This window comes from Nomascus leucogenys, chromosome 13 (genome assembly GCF_006542625.1).
Source record: "Nomascus leucogenys isolate Asia chromosome 13, Asia_NLE_v1, whole genome shotgun sequence".
Classification (NCBI taxonomy): domain Eukaryota; kingdom Metazoa; phylum Chordata; class Mammalia; order Primates; family Hylobatidae; genus Nomascus; species Nomascus leucogenys.
In genome coordinates this window covers 10,127,200-10,143,355 of record NC_044393.1, presented here as the reverse complement: position 1 = coordinate 10,143,355, position 16,156 = coordinate 10,127,200, and the positions used below count along the sequence as shown (strand labels likewise).

At 38.9% G+C, this 16,156-nt stretch overlaps 1 protein-coding gene across 10 annotated transcripts in view; it reads right to left on the bottom strand.

The window, feature by feature from the left end:
* The window catches only part of BCAS1 (breast carcinoma amplified sequence 1), a 126,100-nt gene that overhangs the window by 33,172 nt on the left and 76,772 nt on the right, over positions 1-16,156 (bottom strand). For 5 of the 10 annotated variants that reach the window (XM_030825559.1, XM_030825562.1, XM_030825561.1 and 2 more), the window contains exons 4-5: positions 14,906-15,040; positions 7,374-7,586 (exon numbers count right to left, since the gene is read on the bottom strand). In XM_030825559.1, coding sequence (XP_030681419.1) covers positions 7,374-7,586; positions 14,906-15,040 — 348 coding nt within the window. The remainder of the gene's footprint in view (positions 1-7,373; positions 7,587-14,905; positions 15,041-16,156) is intronic. The other 5 variants (XM_030825557.1, XM_030825564.1, XM_030825560.1 and 2 more) reach the window with 1 other exon arrangement.

Genomic DNA, 16,156 nt, shown 5'->3' with positions numbered 1-16,156 from the left:
TATTGCAACAAGACTACTTTTTAATCTTTGATTGCCTGTGTCTAGAAAGTTTCTGGCTGTTCATTGCTCACTATATTTCAGAAGCAACTGGGAACTTGGAGTAGATTCCATCACCAATGTAGATGATGGTGAGGAATAGAAGGGGCTGCTTCTGAACAGATTTTTAAAATCTTCATTATGGTTTCAGACCGCCACATCTTTCTGATGTTTTAAATCTGGCATTATAAATATTGTCTGTTTCAAAAGGAATTGCTATTTTATATTTTTAAAGTCAGACTACTTAGCAAAGCACTCACTTTGGGAACTAATACAGTTGAGCATCTCTCAAACTTCAATGATTTTCATACCATGTTCTAATTCTTGACCTGTCCATGTACCACCTCTATTCAGTTGATGTTTTTCTTTAAACTGTCTCTCTTCTCTTTTTACTTAAATATATTTTTACTTAATATTTTTTACTTAAATATATTCTACTTTTTAAAGTTAAATATATTTTAAAAGAAATGCCTTATCATTACAGTAAATGTCATATCAACATCCTTGCTGTAAATAGCAGTACGTATTAAAAAGCACAATAGATAAAAAACACGCATTAAGTTCTAATTGTTTTTAAGTCTTTCTTTAAAAAAGACATCAGCAGGTGTTTGTACAGTAATAAATGCCTGTGACTATCAGGAAGAGACTTCTTAATGTCACCAGGAGAATTGGAGTAGAATGAAAACAGGAGATAAATGCGCTATGTAAAGGATTAAATGCTTCTCAGATTGTGCCCGAGTCATTCTAAATAATTTTGAACTATTCTTGTACATTTGCACACTAGCCTGCAAGTGTAGCCTTCTGTTAGCAGTTGTTGAAATATCCAGTTAATATAAGAATTCAAAAATGGATAATAAGAGGGTAGGTTCTGATCCCCCTTTAGTGTTTGACGCATGTAAAAGAAAATCTGCTCAGAACCCAAGTCTAGAGTAACATACACTGTGGAATCAGATACAAATTCAGTGTTCCAGCTGTGCAATCTTGGGCAAATTAATCACACTTCTCTGCACTTCAGTTCACTTAGCCAAAGGCTGTCAGACTATCTACCGATCATAGTGTTGTTTTAAGGAAAAAATAAAATAAGGCCTGTGTAGGGAAAATCATGGCTGAAGCACAGCTGTGACTCACTGAAGCCTGGTGGCTGGAGCCAAACCCACACGCTTCCTCTTGGTACTTACATGAAGACCCTCATTTACATGGGAGTTGGAGATCCTGGAAGGTATGCGTATGGGGGAGGGACAGGAACAACTCAAACCATATCTGGAATTAGGGTACAGTTGTCTATAGGCTTTTCTGCAAGCCAGAATGTATTGAAGTAGAGCAAAAATAAAGTTTCAAGAAATGGACCCTAGAAATAGAATTTGCCGGGAGCAATAAGAACTCCAGACTCAGCAACCTCCAGGGCTTGTGGGAAATAGTGGCTCTGGGTAGGGTGCTGGCGGCTGGTAGAACAACTCAGTCCAGCTCAGCTACTCTTGAATTGGGTGTGTACTGGGGAGAAAAAGGGCTGTATGGATGCCTACGGTGGGTCTTGCCAAATGGGGTCACTCTGAGGCCCAGGCAGCTGCAGCGGGATTCTCCTTCCAGAGCTGAGCATAACATGGAAGGAAAAGGTTTTCTGCCTGCTGCCTCGCAAGAGACAGGTGAATTCTGGTGGGCTTCGCAGTCCCAACAACAGTGATGAGTGGGATAACTTGGCACGGATCATCTCCTTGGTGGCTGTGGTGGTGGCAGTGGTGTGGCTAGGGGGTGACCACCCAGTAGGGACATATGGCAGCCCAGGCTGATTCATGATCACCTATCTTGGATTCCTGGAACTATCTGGATGGGATTTGTGTGGGCATGGATTCATTTATGTTCAGCATTCTATTAAAATTGCTGATATTTATTTTGTTTATGTAAAGCACTTAGCACAGTACCTACACGTGGTATATTTTCAATTAGCAGTAGCAATTTTTATAAATGCTGGGAAGAAGTGACATTGGCTAGATCTACTAGACCTATTTAGAATTTTTCTTGAGTAATTCTATGTTGCTTTTGAAATGTTCTTAAGTCTGCTTGGGCCAGATGTATGTTTGCTACTGAACCCCTTATAAACAGACATTTTTAACACTGCTAACTAATAGGTTATATTAGGTTCCAAAGTTGGAATGGTGTAGGGGACAATGTGGGTCTCAGTTAAAATCTTGATGACCCAAGTGCCATAACATAGTGTTATGTTGACCTTTGAGAACCAAAAATTCTAGGTCATACTAACTTCAGCCCATTGTGCCATTAATTTGAGATTCATATTGTTTATATTTTGGACTGCATTAGTGAACCCATCAAGCCTGTAAACTTGATAAATGTTCTTTTAACTTGGTTGTTGTCCAAGTTAACTGATAAAAATTTTGAATAAACAGGGCTGAGGCCAGATTCCAGAGGTCTTCCCAAAGACAGCTCCTTGCAATATGTTTTGTTCCTTAATAAATATTTGTAGGCTTGCATTCCTCCAGCTTCTTAGCATGCATTAGATGCAATTGCACAGAGCTGAAAAAAATAGTAGTGCTAATAAAGATAATAATGATGACAACCCACATTATAGGGCCACTCTTAGGCTATTATTGTCAGGCAGCGGGTTAAGTGGTTTATGTTGTATTCCAAGCTAGTATTCAAAATGGAAACCAATCTCCTTTAATTTCCAGGTCTCTACTGGAACATCTGTTAAACTTTTGCTCTTACTTGAACATCACATCTGCCTTTGGGGCTTGAGGTGTGTCTCTACTCAACTTGAAAGCTGACTGATGTGTTATAGCATCCTCTTTGAGTCAGTTCTTTGAGCCAAGCCTGGATCTCACATTTAACCTGTATTTGTATTGGGCATGGTTTCCATGCTCATACATAAAGACAAATGAAGGCAATTTTTCCCTTCTCTCTATATGTTCTCTATATAACAGGAAGCCTGGAGCTAGGGAACCAGGAGTATCATTTTTCAATTCATTATTTTCTACTGCCAATGAGTATGTTGTGGTGGATGATCCACAGTTGAGGTCCAGCCTCATTAACAGTGACAATAAAAAATCTAGTTTAAAATCTACGGGATCCTGTTTGGACATTTATATTGCTAAGAATAGGGAGCTAAACAGCAGATAACTTATCCATAGAAACTAGAATAACAGAGTTTCCTGTCCTTTAAAGAGCAAATTCAATTCTTAAGGTTTCTTTAAAAGACTTTCATACGGTAACACTTAAGCCAGCATTTGCCCTGTTCCTAGTGAGTCTTCTAAAAGCATCATTTTGATCATGTGACAGCTCTTCTGAGCTCATTAACTTCACAGTAGCCCTAAGACATTTTCTATTAAGCCCACATTGGTCAGCCCATCTTTCAAGTGCTTCCATAATTGTCCAGACATACGCCCAGACTTTCTTAATCAGAATCCCTATGGGAAGGTGTTAAAATCTGTATTTGAAACAAATCACCCAAATGATTCAGACAAATTTTTTAAGTTCTTAAGTCTATTTTGACGTACACTGATTGCTCCCTTTTCTAAACAACTGTAGCATTTGTTACCTGTACTCTGTAGAGTAACACTAAATTGCAAATTTCATTGTTTCAGAATGGGGTTATAATTCACTCAATATCAGTCATTTGGCGTTCTTTTTTTTGTTTCACTCAATCCTCCCAATAAACACGAAAGATAGATGTCATTGGCCAATTTTGTAACTGAAGAAACGGAGGCTCAAGAGTTTAAGTGCTCCGCTAAAATTCAAACAGTCAGTAACTGTCAGAACTGAGATTTGATAATGTCTCTGTGGCTTCAGAGCACATTCTTTTCCCACTCCACTCTTTGTCTCCCCCAGAGGAAAGCAGAAAAGGGCTATTTTGAAGATATTCCAAATATATCAATTATTAATTACAAATACATGTGCGTGTGTGTGTGTATCATGTTCCTCTAAATGGATTTCAAATCTTTTGATGCTAGCAAATGAATTTTGTACTTGTTTTGTACTTAGGTGGTGTTAACACCAGAAGCCACACATGGGTGTTTAGTCATGACCACTGATTGTTCATACTTGAAGAAATGATGACATCATTCACTGAGCACATACTATATATTAGGTGCTTTATATGTACAATTATTGGTTTCTTATAACAACACTGTGAGAAAAACACAGTCCTTATTTTACAGATTAGAAAGGAGGGTCTTTGAGTGGTCAACCAATTTGTCCAGGGATACACAGCTCAACCTTTCTGATTCTGTTATGTAAGCCTTGCCATACACAAGAATTATCAAGACTGTGTATCCCAATCCTCTTATTCAACAAATGGGGAAAAGAAACTCAAATAGTGTAAATAACTTATGTAAGGTCACAGAGCAAGTGAGAATCCAATTTACAGAACAATAAATGGCATATTTACTCCAGTTAACTGCATTTTAAACACATTTTTGGAAAGTACAACATAATTTGAAATTGGTTTTCTTAAAGGTATTTTTTTATTTTATAATAATAACTACTCTAGCAATAAAGACTATAAATCAAAACAACTTATACTTTCATATCCATAGCCTATTCTGGGAAAAATTCATTTCTGCTGTCCATAACTACAGGCTTATAAACTTTAAAATCAATATGTTTGAAAGCTTTTCAACTAAAAATGAGAGAAGAGAGAGGTTAGGTTAGTTATCAGTGAAAATATAAGAAAATGTAAGAATTTCCTAGAATTTCCCTTTGCATTTTTCAAAACTCTTCAAAAATTTACAAGGGTGATTTTATAGTCATAGTCTTTGTAATTTAAAGAAAAGAAAACAAAGGTCCTCATTTTGTTTTCTACTAGAATATAAGCTTTCTTACAAGAATATAAGCTAGGAAAGGGCAGACATTTGTTTACTGCTACTTTTTCAATGCCTAGTATTTAGCACAAACTATTTAGCACAAAACAACTTAGCACAAATAAAGTAATTAAAATATTGTTGAATAAGTAAAATTCGGTGTAGAGCCTTTTCTTCTGATTGGGTGCAAGGAGAGACACAGGGAATTTGGTTTTTGATTTCTTTTAACTTCATATTTTTAATGATATACTAAATAAATAAAGCTAAATAGTGGCACAAAAGACAGTGAGACTGAAATAAATGAAATTCTATCATCAGGGAGATGAATGTCAAGTTGTCCTGACATTGTTTTTCAAAGGAATAGCTTGAATTTCAAAGAAGAACCATTGTATCTCTTGTAGATTGCAAACATTAAATAAGCACTTGAGGCAATAGGTTAGCGGCTTTCTCAAACTGGACAGTACAGAAAGATAAAGAGGTTGGCATGGTTAGTTCTTCAACCCTCCTGAGCACAGAGGAAATAGATGAGAGGTAACACTGTTCAATGGGCACTTTTGTACTAGGTCCAGTGTTGGAGGTTTTACCATCATTATTTCACTTAATCCTTACTTCATTCGTATTCATTTGTATGACATAGGTACTATTATCATTTGCATCTTACAAGTGAGGAAACGAAAGCTCATAGAGACGAACTGAGACTCAAAGTCAGATCTGTCTGATTTCAAACTTTTAGCTTTTACATCAGTGTTTCTCAAACTTCAGCCACTGGCACACCACCTATGTGGTTTTTGCCATATTGTATCACCTGTAGCAGCCATGGAAGTGTGCTGCTCAGATTCTTGCAGGAAAGACAGCCCCACCTGTCATGCCTTCAGCTTCTGCTCCTCTCTCTGGGGGCTCCTACCAATGACTGGGCATGACAGGAGTACTGGGCCATTCATTCTGGTCCAGTGTGGGCCTCCTGGGACAGGCAATCTGTACTCTCCGACTCTCCATTGGCTTGGTCAGGACTTTGTTAGCACCACCTTCAGTTTGAGGCTTTCTCCACCCACTTCTCCTTCCTCCTCTCTCTTTCTTCCTAGATGGTCAGAACTCTCTGTAGTCTGAAGGCTCTCTGTACCTAGCCCTGCCACTCCCACTTCTCCTTCACAGATGTCTTCCTCCAATAAATCTCTTGCACGTCAACTCTGTCTTGGTGTCTGCTTCTTGGAGGACCCAAATTTACCATTATTTATCTACTATCAGAACCATTATTTATGTAACACTGTCCTTTTTATTAGATTCCTTTTTAAACAAAATATGCTTATTTAACCTTGAGCAAAACATACGTTAATCTCAAATTTAATGTGCTAACTCTATTTTTCCTAAGACACCTTGAATATGCATATGAATACATGGTAATTATTTAACTAAAGTTATTCAGATACGGGCCACTTAAGTCTTCGTCTCCAATATACACATATAACTCACTTGGAAATTGTTTCTTCTATTACATTGCTGGTAAAAGATATTTTAAGATAAGTAATGGTGGGTGATGAAGAAAAGGGATTACAACAGAATGTGTCAGCTGACATCATCCAAAGTTTTTATGAAATAGTGAAGACTGTGTTCTGGGAAGAACCTAGAAGGAAGGTTTCCGTATGACAGGAAGCAAACAGGGAAGGGGCCCCGCATCCAGCTGGATTCTGGATGAGAGAGTAAAGCTGACACCACAGTGGCATCTGCATTCATCATCTGCTTTGCATGGTGTGCCAAGTGCAATAGATATTTTGATGAAATTCTGCAGTTAGATTTTTCCAGCTCTATGAATTCCACCCACACCCTCATCTCTAACTTCTTGCTCATCTTTTGGCCAAATTTAAAACACACAAAAGCTCTGCACATGTGTAGCAGCTGGGGTTTGCTCAGCAATGATAATTAAGGAATAGATCTAGAATAACTCAGCCCCACTCCCTCTGTCCTTGCACCACTCAGACCTCAGATGGGAACAAAATCAGACCGTGGTTTGACTTTTCCTGTCATAGAGCACAGTGTGTGCCTTCCTGGTGGTGAACTGCTGGACACCCTAGGTTTCTAAAAGAATAGTGGAGACCTAGTGGCTGATAGTGAATGATTCTGTCTGGCTGGGGAGGAGTGAAGACAGAGAGCCCCTAGGTGGTTCATCTTGCCAGAGTAAGAGTGCTCAAAGAGACTAGGAAGAAGTCAGGGTTTTAAATCATTTCAGAAGGAAAATGAAATCATGAAATACCACAACCCTCTCTCATGAAATGAAGTCACTCGAAGACTGAAAAATTCTACTTGTTCATTTCCTTTTCTTCCCCACGAAACACATGTTTATAACATGACAGGCATTTCATTCTTCCTAGGAACACATTAGAAGGCTTCAACTCAATGGCAAGCCAAGTCGTTCTGAAGAAGAATAAACACCTTCTATATATTGTTGAGTACAACAGTTAGCCCGATAGAAATATGTTCTCAAGTCATCCCCGCCCGGACGACTCTCTAAAGCTTGAAAACCAGACTTACCTTTTTCCAAAACAGTTTGCCCAGAGGCAGAGAGGTGGGGCCTGATTTCTCCTTGGTGCTTTCCTTCGCAGTGTCAGGGGTTGTCACGGACTGTATGTGCCCCGATGGGTTGCATCCTTTGGAATTCTTGCCAGCCCCTTGGGTCTCCTGGGATGTAAAGGTGGCTTTGTCTGACTTAAGGTCAGCTGAAGTGGTGGGTGACTTTTCAGCACCCTGAAGAGTTAAAAAAAATGAAGGGAAAACATTCAAAATGGTCTCAAAATTTTAAAAATGGAAGATCTCTTTTTAATAAACATGGGCTGAGGTTATACATAATGTTAATTTTCTTCTTTATATTTTTCTGTATTTTAAAAATTTTTACTGTGAATGTGGACTTGTGTTAAAATCTCGGAAAATGTTAAGATATTTTTCTTTCAAAAAATAAACATAGAGGCATTATTAATTATGTTTATGTAAGTAACTCATTAGGAATCAAGGTGGTGGTAAGATACCCTTTGCTGTTAGAATATGGAGTTCTTATTTAGGCCACTGGTCTCCAAATGGTTTCAGTCAAGTTCCCACCAGTAAAAACATTTTGAATTTCCACCTTCAATACATGCATACTTATTTATGTATACATTATAAACATGGGCCGGGCGCAGTGACTCACGCCTGTAATCCCAGCACTTTGGGAGGCCGAGGCGGGCGGATCACGAGGTCAGGAGATCGAGACCATCCTGGCTAACACAGTGAAACCCCGTCTCTACTAAAAATACAAAAAATTAGCCGGGCGTGGTGGCGGGCGCCTGTAGTTCCAGCTACTCGGAGAGGCTGAGGCAGGAGAATGGTGTGAACCCCGGGGGGCGGAGCCTGCAGTGAGCTGAGATCGCGCCACTGCACTCCAGCCTGGGCGACAGCGAGACTCCGTCTCAAAAAAAAAAAAAAAAAAAATGCATCATTTTACTAATCAAAATTAGAAATTAAAGAAGAGTTAAAATAAATATAGAACTTCTGAAATTTTTCTCCATACTCCAATTTGGGATGACTGAGTTAGGCTATAAAGTTAGTAAAAGGCAACTAGGCTGGAACTCGGTGAAGGGATTTTGAATTGGAAGAGTGTCCACAAACCCTATTTCTTCACTTTTAGGTGCAGCCCCTACACTCCACAATTAAAACTTCTTCAAATGTTATCCATTCAGTCTTTATTTCCTCTCTTCCTCTCTCTTCCTTCCCTTCTTCCCTTCCTCCGCCTCCTTCCCTCTGTCTTTTTCTCTCTCCCTCTGTCCGTATCTCCTTTCTCCCTTTCTGTCTCTCTCCCTGAGCAGCTGCACTGAAGTCCAATTCCAGGACATCTGATTTCTTCAGCAAGGGGGTGTTAATTTCTATGCTCTGCCACCCACTGAGTCATGAGATAAAGGAAGAGTTGGGAGAATTATAGTCAGAATTTATCTTGACATGAGTGAATATTGGTACTCATAATTTTAACATCAGGTTCATCTGACCTAACCTTTTAATCCTAAACATCTTCATTTTATGATTTTTTTTGCTCTGGATACTTGTGACTCAATCCCTTTAAATTCCCAGGGATGTAATATCCTTGACTAAATTTTCTGACTTAAAGAAAAAATATATTGCAATAAAAATGGGGTATGGGCCAGGTGTGGTGGCCCAACACTTGTAATCCCAGCACTTTGGGAGGCCGACATGGAAGGATTTCTTGAGGTCAGGAGTTCAAGACCAGCCTGGGCAACATGGTGAACCCTATCTCTACAAATAATAAAAAATTAGCTGGGCATGGTGGCTTGCGCCTATGGTTCCAGCTACTTGGAGGCTGAGGCAGGAGGATTGCTTGAGCCCAGGAGGCTGCAGTGAGCCATGATTGTGCCACTGTACTCCAGCCTAGGCAACAGAACAAGACACCATCTCAAAAAAAAATATATAGAATATGGACAAATTTAGAAAGTTTGACAGTATTTTTTGATCCTGGGAAGAGTCTTAAAGCCCATCTGTTCCAATGAATGAATTTTCATGGATGGGGAAACTGAGGCCAATGATCTGCCCAAGGCTGAACAAGGGCACAACCTGGCCTCAAGTCTGAACTTCTGGCTCCTGTCTAGAGCTCTTCCCAGGCAGCACATTGCTTCTCCAAATGATGTTTGCAAATAACATGAATTTTACTATTTGATGCAAGACACAACATCTTCTTTGCTGAAATTTTTAATACTAAGAAGGAGTCATCCATTGAGCAGATTCTAAGTTCAAGTTAAGATAAAGAACTGATGTCTGGAAATGAATTTTGTGATAGTTGATACTGGAATAGCCCCAGTTCCATTTAAAAGTATACAAAATGGCAAAATGTTGGAATTTACAATAACCTCTGCATTTTATAGAGAGTGAAGTCAAAATGGCTGAGCTCATAAGATTCTGCATTACAAACGTCCCAAATGCTCTTGAGCACCTGGTGCTATTTTAGCTCTAAACGGTAATTAAATTAAAGGGGACTGGTTAAAGGGTAAGTACCCCTCCTCCTAACACACATGCTAAGTAGCTTGTTTTCTTTTTTAGAAAATAAGAGAAAGTATTATTCATTAATTCATTTAAAAGCCACTTTGAGTGTCTTCTATGAGCCATGATATGTACTAAGTGCTGGGGTTACATGTCCTCAAGGAGAGGATGACAGTAAATAATTCCACAAATAAATGTAAAATTTCAACTGTAATAAGTGCTACTGAGTGGGGAGGGGATTTGAGGCTTTTCCTCTCAATCCCATAAAAAGCTAAATCAAGGAGTTTGATCCACTCATGAAAATCAGGGAAGCCTTTACTGAGAAAAGGATGGTTGTGCTTTCATCTGAAGGGTGACTGAAAATTAACCAGAGAAGGGAAGAAGAGAGTTTTCCATGCACAGGGAACAACTGCCCTAAGGTCCTTCAGCAAGTATTGGAGCAAAGAGTGGCCAAGCGTGGCTACTGCTCCAACAACAACTTCTCCTTCTGCTTTCCAGGGAGAATCTCCATTTGCCCAGTGGTCCATTTTAGACCACTAAGAATCCGGGGGTTGGGGCTGACCTCATTCCCATCTCTAAGAAAAGGCTCTGGTTGCTTTAAGCCAATCATCAATCCTGTCAAAGTCATTAGAAGGGAAGCTTCAAGGCCCCATGCTATTTTGGTGTAACTTCTGTGGCTTGGCTTTGTACCTTTTCTAAATGCTGTGTTATTTTTCTGGCTCAAGGGTGCCCTTTGATGTGCATTTAGCCCACTTACTCAGAGTCACATAGAGGTTACAAAAAACAAGGTCCCCAGGTCCTGGAGTGCCAGAATTTCCCTGGGACAGCTTCAGTTTACCTAATGCATTACATACTTGGCCGTTTTCACCACTCAATCACCACCTTTTCTCTCTCTGCCTAGTCTCCCTGGACCATCGTTGCATCTTGAAGACATAATTTCCAACTTCAAACTTTTATGTGATGACAAGAATAAAAGGTAACAGTGACAGACACTGTTTTAAGCACCTGAATGTCCTGACAAAAGTCCTATGAGGAAGGAACTATTGTTTTTTGTATTTTAAAATTTATGAATCATAGTTGTACATATTTTCGGGGGGTCCATGTGATATTTTGATGCCTGTATATAAAGTGCAATGATTAAACCAGGGTAACTGGAATTTCCATCACCTCAAACTCTTATCCTTTCTTTGTGTTGGAAACTTACAATTTTTCTCTTCTAGCTATTTTGAAATATCCAATAAATTACTGTTAACTATAATTTCTCAATGGTACTATCAAATGCTACAACTTATAGGAAGACACTAATTTTTATGTCAATTTCACAGACAGGGAAATTTGGCTGCTTGGTGGCTAAGTAACTTGCCCACGGTTACACTAATGAGGGGGCAGAGCTGACAGTTGAATCCAGGGAGTCTCATCCCCAAACCCAAGCATTAATAGTGACTCCATACTACACTGTTTCCAATGAATCAAGGTTTCCTGCTCCCTGGGCTATTCCACCCATCAGTGAGGGAAATCTATACCACCATTCTCAACAAGGGCAATATACAACAAAAAATAATATTGCCTTTGTTCTTGGGAGAAGGGTTATGACAAATTAGATATTAACATAGTCTGTGGCTCCCCTAAAGAATTACAGTGCATTAACAGGTATAAAGAATATTTGTTACATTAAAATTTCGTGGAGGGAAGGGTGATTAGGGCAAAAAATAGTCTAAAAAAGCATCATGGTGAGGGCTGATACTGAGATAAAGATTGGGAAACACATCTATACTGATCAGTTTCATAGGGAAATGACCAATTTTTTTTCTCTTTGCATTGGGAGGACATCCAGAAACCCTTGAAAAACATTACAAGGACACAACCCTACTATAGTTATAGTAACTATATAATTCTAATTTATTTGTGTAGTTGTTTGTTGAATATGTATCTCTTTTGCTAGAGTCTTAGTCATCATCATATCCTAAGACCAAGAAAGTCTTGGTCATGATTATGTCCCCATTTCCCATCGGGCCTAGCTTCTGGAACAAAATAGACAATCAGTCATTTAATTAATAATTACAGTCTATGACAGGGACCAGAGAGAGACACCCACACAAGATCCTGTCATGCCATATTTCCAGCCACCCACCCCTTCCTCACGGGGTTGTAGAGTACCAGTCAGAACACCATTAGTCTTTTCATTTCTGCCCACCACTCTCCTGCCTTCCCAAAGAAGTCCCCCAGATGGAGTTCTGCCAGCATCAACCAACTGGATATTCTTTGTTTGCGTTACAGAGGAGACTACAAAAATTTTAATTGTGTTTTCGGAGGCAATCTCACGAATAGGGTTGCCAGATTTAGCACATGAGAATAAGAATATAAGATACTCCACTAAATATTAATTTCAGATCAGCAAAGAATAACTTTCTAGCATAAGCATGTCCCAAATATTGCATGGGACATACTTACATGTAAATTAAAAAGTTATTTCTTGTTTATCAAAAATTTGAATTTAACTGAGTCCTCTATATTTTACCTGGTGGCCCTACCCATGAAATCCTAGTGGATTCAATTTGGAGATTGTATGTCAAATGACCTTACCTTCGTAATAAATTTTCATCTTGTTTTCACACTGGGTGTGGGAGAGAGGAGATGTTAGTAAGATGTAAACACTACACCAAGAGCCAAAAACAATGAATGAATGGTAGAGCTTATGAATCATGCATGCTGCTTGCTAATACTTCAGCTGCCTTACAGAAAGGGTGAGCACTGGGGAAACTTGAGGAGGGAGGGGAGCCTTTTGGGGCATGGCAAAGGCATTCTAAAGGAATGCTCTGTTTTGTGTCTAAAGTTGTCAACAAACAGTGGCGGCCCATGAAAAAATTTGATTCTGAGACATCACATGCCATTAGGCCAAGAAAAATGGTTCCAATTCAGCAAAAGTTGACAATAAATGTATTTCATTTACTGATTTCAGACTTCCCCACTTTTTGAACTGAGAAAATTCTTTTTATAAGAAGGATCATAGAGATGTAGAGAAATAAATCCCCAGGATTACCCAGAATTGGTAGCTTTTTTTTTTTTTTTTAAATAGCAAAATAGTTTTATCCTTGAATTTACTTGAATTTCCCGTTTTCTGTTCCAGGTGACAAACCCATGGGGAAATGGAGAGTATCACATCTCCTAAAATCATGATAATGTCACTGAGAGAATCTGGCTGGTTATTTAAAGGCCCTATTTTCCTATCTTTAGAGACAACAGAAATAATCAAAAGAGAAAAAGAAATAAACTGTCTCAGGTGTAGAGGTAAAAGCCAATGAGCTCTAACAAACTGCTGTGTAAATAAGAATTCAGAACATTTGGGAGGTGTCCCTTACTTTGATTTACACTTACATAAAAAAATACACTGAATGCCACTCAAGGCAAAACCCTGAAGTCCTTGTGTCTGTGTTACAGAATTTCAGAAGGCTGTTCCCGCTACCTCTTCTCACTCTTCCAGAATCCTGTCTTTTCCCCATCTACCTCCGTGACAAGATGGAAGGCTAACAGTTTTGGGAAGCCCTAGGAATGATAACATTGAACTTGTGTGGTCCCTTTATTGGTGGCAAGAGATACTGCAGATGTAAAATTTTGTAGTGCATGAAGTGAATGTCATAATGAAAGGCAGATCTGGGGAAACGTCATATACTTCTTAAACTTTCAAGGCCCCTTACTTGCCAAAGCTCCAAGTGGGAGTTAAACTAGATTCTTTCATATGAGATCTATGACGTGTTTCACCAGCAGTTACTAAGTTATTTCTCATGTGATGTTGGAGCACATTTTAATCTCCCCTCCCCCATTGCAGTATTTATTGCTCCCAATTCTTTTCTCTTTACAGAACAAAATTATCCTGTGTGGAAATTGAAAGGTGGCTTCATAACAAAGTCTGCTTATGCAAATACAGATTCAGCTGTGAGAACTTTCTATGGAGTGCTTATTTGCATATACAGTCCCGGGACTGTGACATCCAGGTCACAGGGAAGTTTTTTTAATACAGGCTTTCGACTTGGTGGAAAGTGGCTGATATTTTAAATAAATTTTCAAGCATGCTAACCCAATTCGGGAATCCTTTAAACTGATGGTTTCAGACCAACACTGGCATCTTCTTAGGCACTGGAAGCATAATATTTCCCAAACTGACTTCAGTGTTGTCCTAACTTCCCAAGGACATGGAGCTGAAACATGCTCTGCCCTCATTCATTGCTTTTTTCCGCCTGGACTTTTATTTGGGTTCAATGTAAGCTTAGTTAATATTGGAAATAGATGAAACAGACCACAGAAAGATAACATTGTTACTTGAGGTTAGAAGAGTATTTCCCAAAATGTAGGAAGCATACCATTGGTGGATCAGAGAAGATTATAGATTGTGCAGAAATATGATATTAAATAGTATTCAAATAGTGAAACTACTTCTCCTTTTCCAACTCTCATTTAATCCTTCTACTAACATTCTGGAGAAAGTCTCAGTCTGATGATGGTACATCTTTAACATTTTTCTACCATTGGCCAATTAATCATCTTTTAATAAAGCTAGAAAGAGCATCAGATTCAGAGCTTAACATAAATGAGGTAGCTAGAATGTAATGTCTTTTTAATTAGCCAAATTAATGCTTACCTTCCTCTTAGGAAAAATTATTCTGATTTTCTGTATATGATACAGAATTTCTTTTAAAGATACATTTAAATAGAAAATAGGTCAATTTCAATGTAAAAATATCAAATAATAGTACATCTAACAAAAATGGTGAAGGTGGTACACAAGTGATTGACATTTGGGAAATATTGGGTTAGAAGAATAGTTCCAGAACCCTGGTCCGCACTAGGAAGACACCCATTTGAAATGTTTATGACTATGGGGACTTAAAAATCACTGAAGTTTAATTCATATCATCTTTAATTCTCTTTTAATGATACCCACCATCCAAAGCTCTGTTTTTACTGGAGAGGAGCTGGGTGGGCTCAGGATGGCACATGTCTTGTGAAGACCAGAGTTCTTGTTTTTCCTCCTACTTTAACAAGATACAGACCTTATGCCTAAAGAATTTTCTAAAGGCGAGTCCTAGCCTGGGGCTATCCAGGTGCTTTTTCTTGGCGCCTCTAGCCTGGATCTCAGATGTCTTCTGACCAGCTTGTCCATCACAGACACTTTCTGCTTTCGATGCCTTTGGGGCAACAGCAGTCACAACCTCAGAACTTTGTTTCTGAACAAAATTCTTTTTCTTTTCTGTTGTTTTAAAGTGTGTTAATACACTCTGACAATTAACTGTTGGTACACCATCCCCTCTTCTAACCACAAAACACCGTGTAAATGTTTATCTTTTTTAAACTCCCATATTCACAATTTTAGATACACAATGATTTTCAACAGTGACCTATTTAAATGACCCAGATGAACACTCCTCAAAGCAAGACAGAACAAAATAAAACTCTGTATCCCCATTTGCTGAAGACAAATAACAGGACAAGATAATGCAGTCTCTACTTGATAGTTATAGATCTCTAAATGCTATTGCTACATGGTAAAGTAAAAAATACCTGCAGACAAAATATTTATTTTTCATCCTGGAGTCAAAGCAAATATTGCTGCTGAATGTCTTTTAGTCTCAAATCGATCTCCTTTGATTCACTATTAGAAACTTTATGGAAGCAATATCACCTGCAAAAATTTCAATTCACTTCCAGATGGACAGACCCCCCAGGCAAAGAAAATGTGTAGTGTGAACCAATCCACTGAGGCAAAGTAGAGGGAGATTGAAACCAAAATAGCCTGGCTACAACCACTCAAGATTGTTGACTCAAGTTACAAATGTCAGGGCCTTTTGTGTGGGGGAGGTAGTGGGCTGAAAATGATACAGACTTCAAAAGCATGAATCCCAGAACTTCAGTAGAAAAGATATCAAAATTGCAAGGTATGAGAACCAGATTTGTAGAAAACACATCTGTTTGTGGGTGTCATGGACAACCTACATTCACAAAACCCTCTTTTGAGACCCAGCTCCACTAATGTGACCCCACGGCTTCCTGGGCAGGACGGTGAGATTTTATCAGCTGGGTACGTTCAGCTTTGACCACATTCTGGGTCAGGGAGGAGTCTTGGTGCATGACCAGCTAAAGAGAATGAGTGCATCAGGTCACTTGGGAAGCCACACACACATTCCCATACCCCACTGTTTAGAGCCTTTTACGCTATGTGCTTCAAACAATGCAAGACATAGAACCAAAAGAAATACATTTTGCCCCAACCATTCATTGAACTTGACCCTATGACCTTGTAGCAA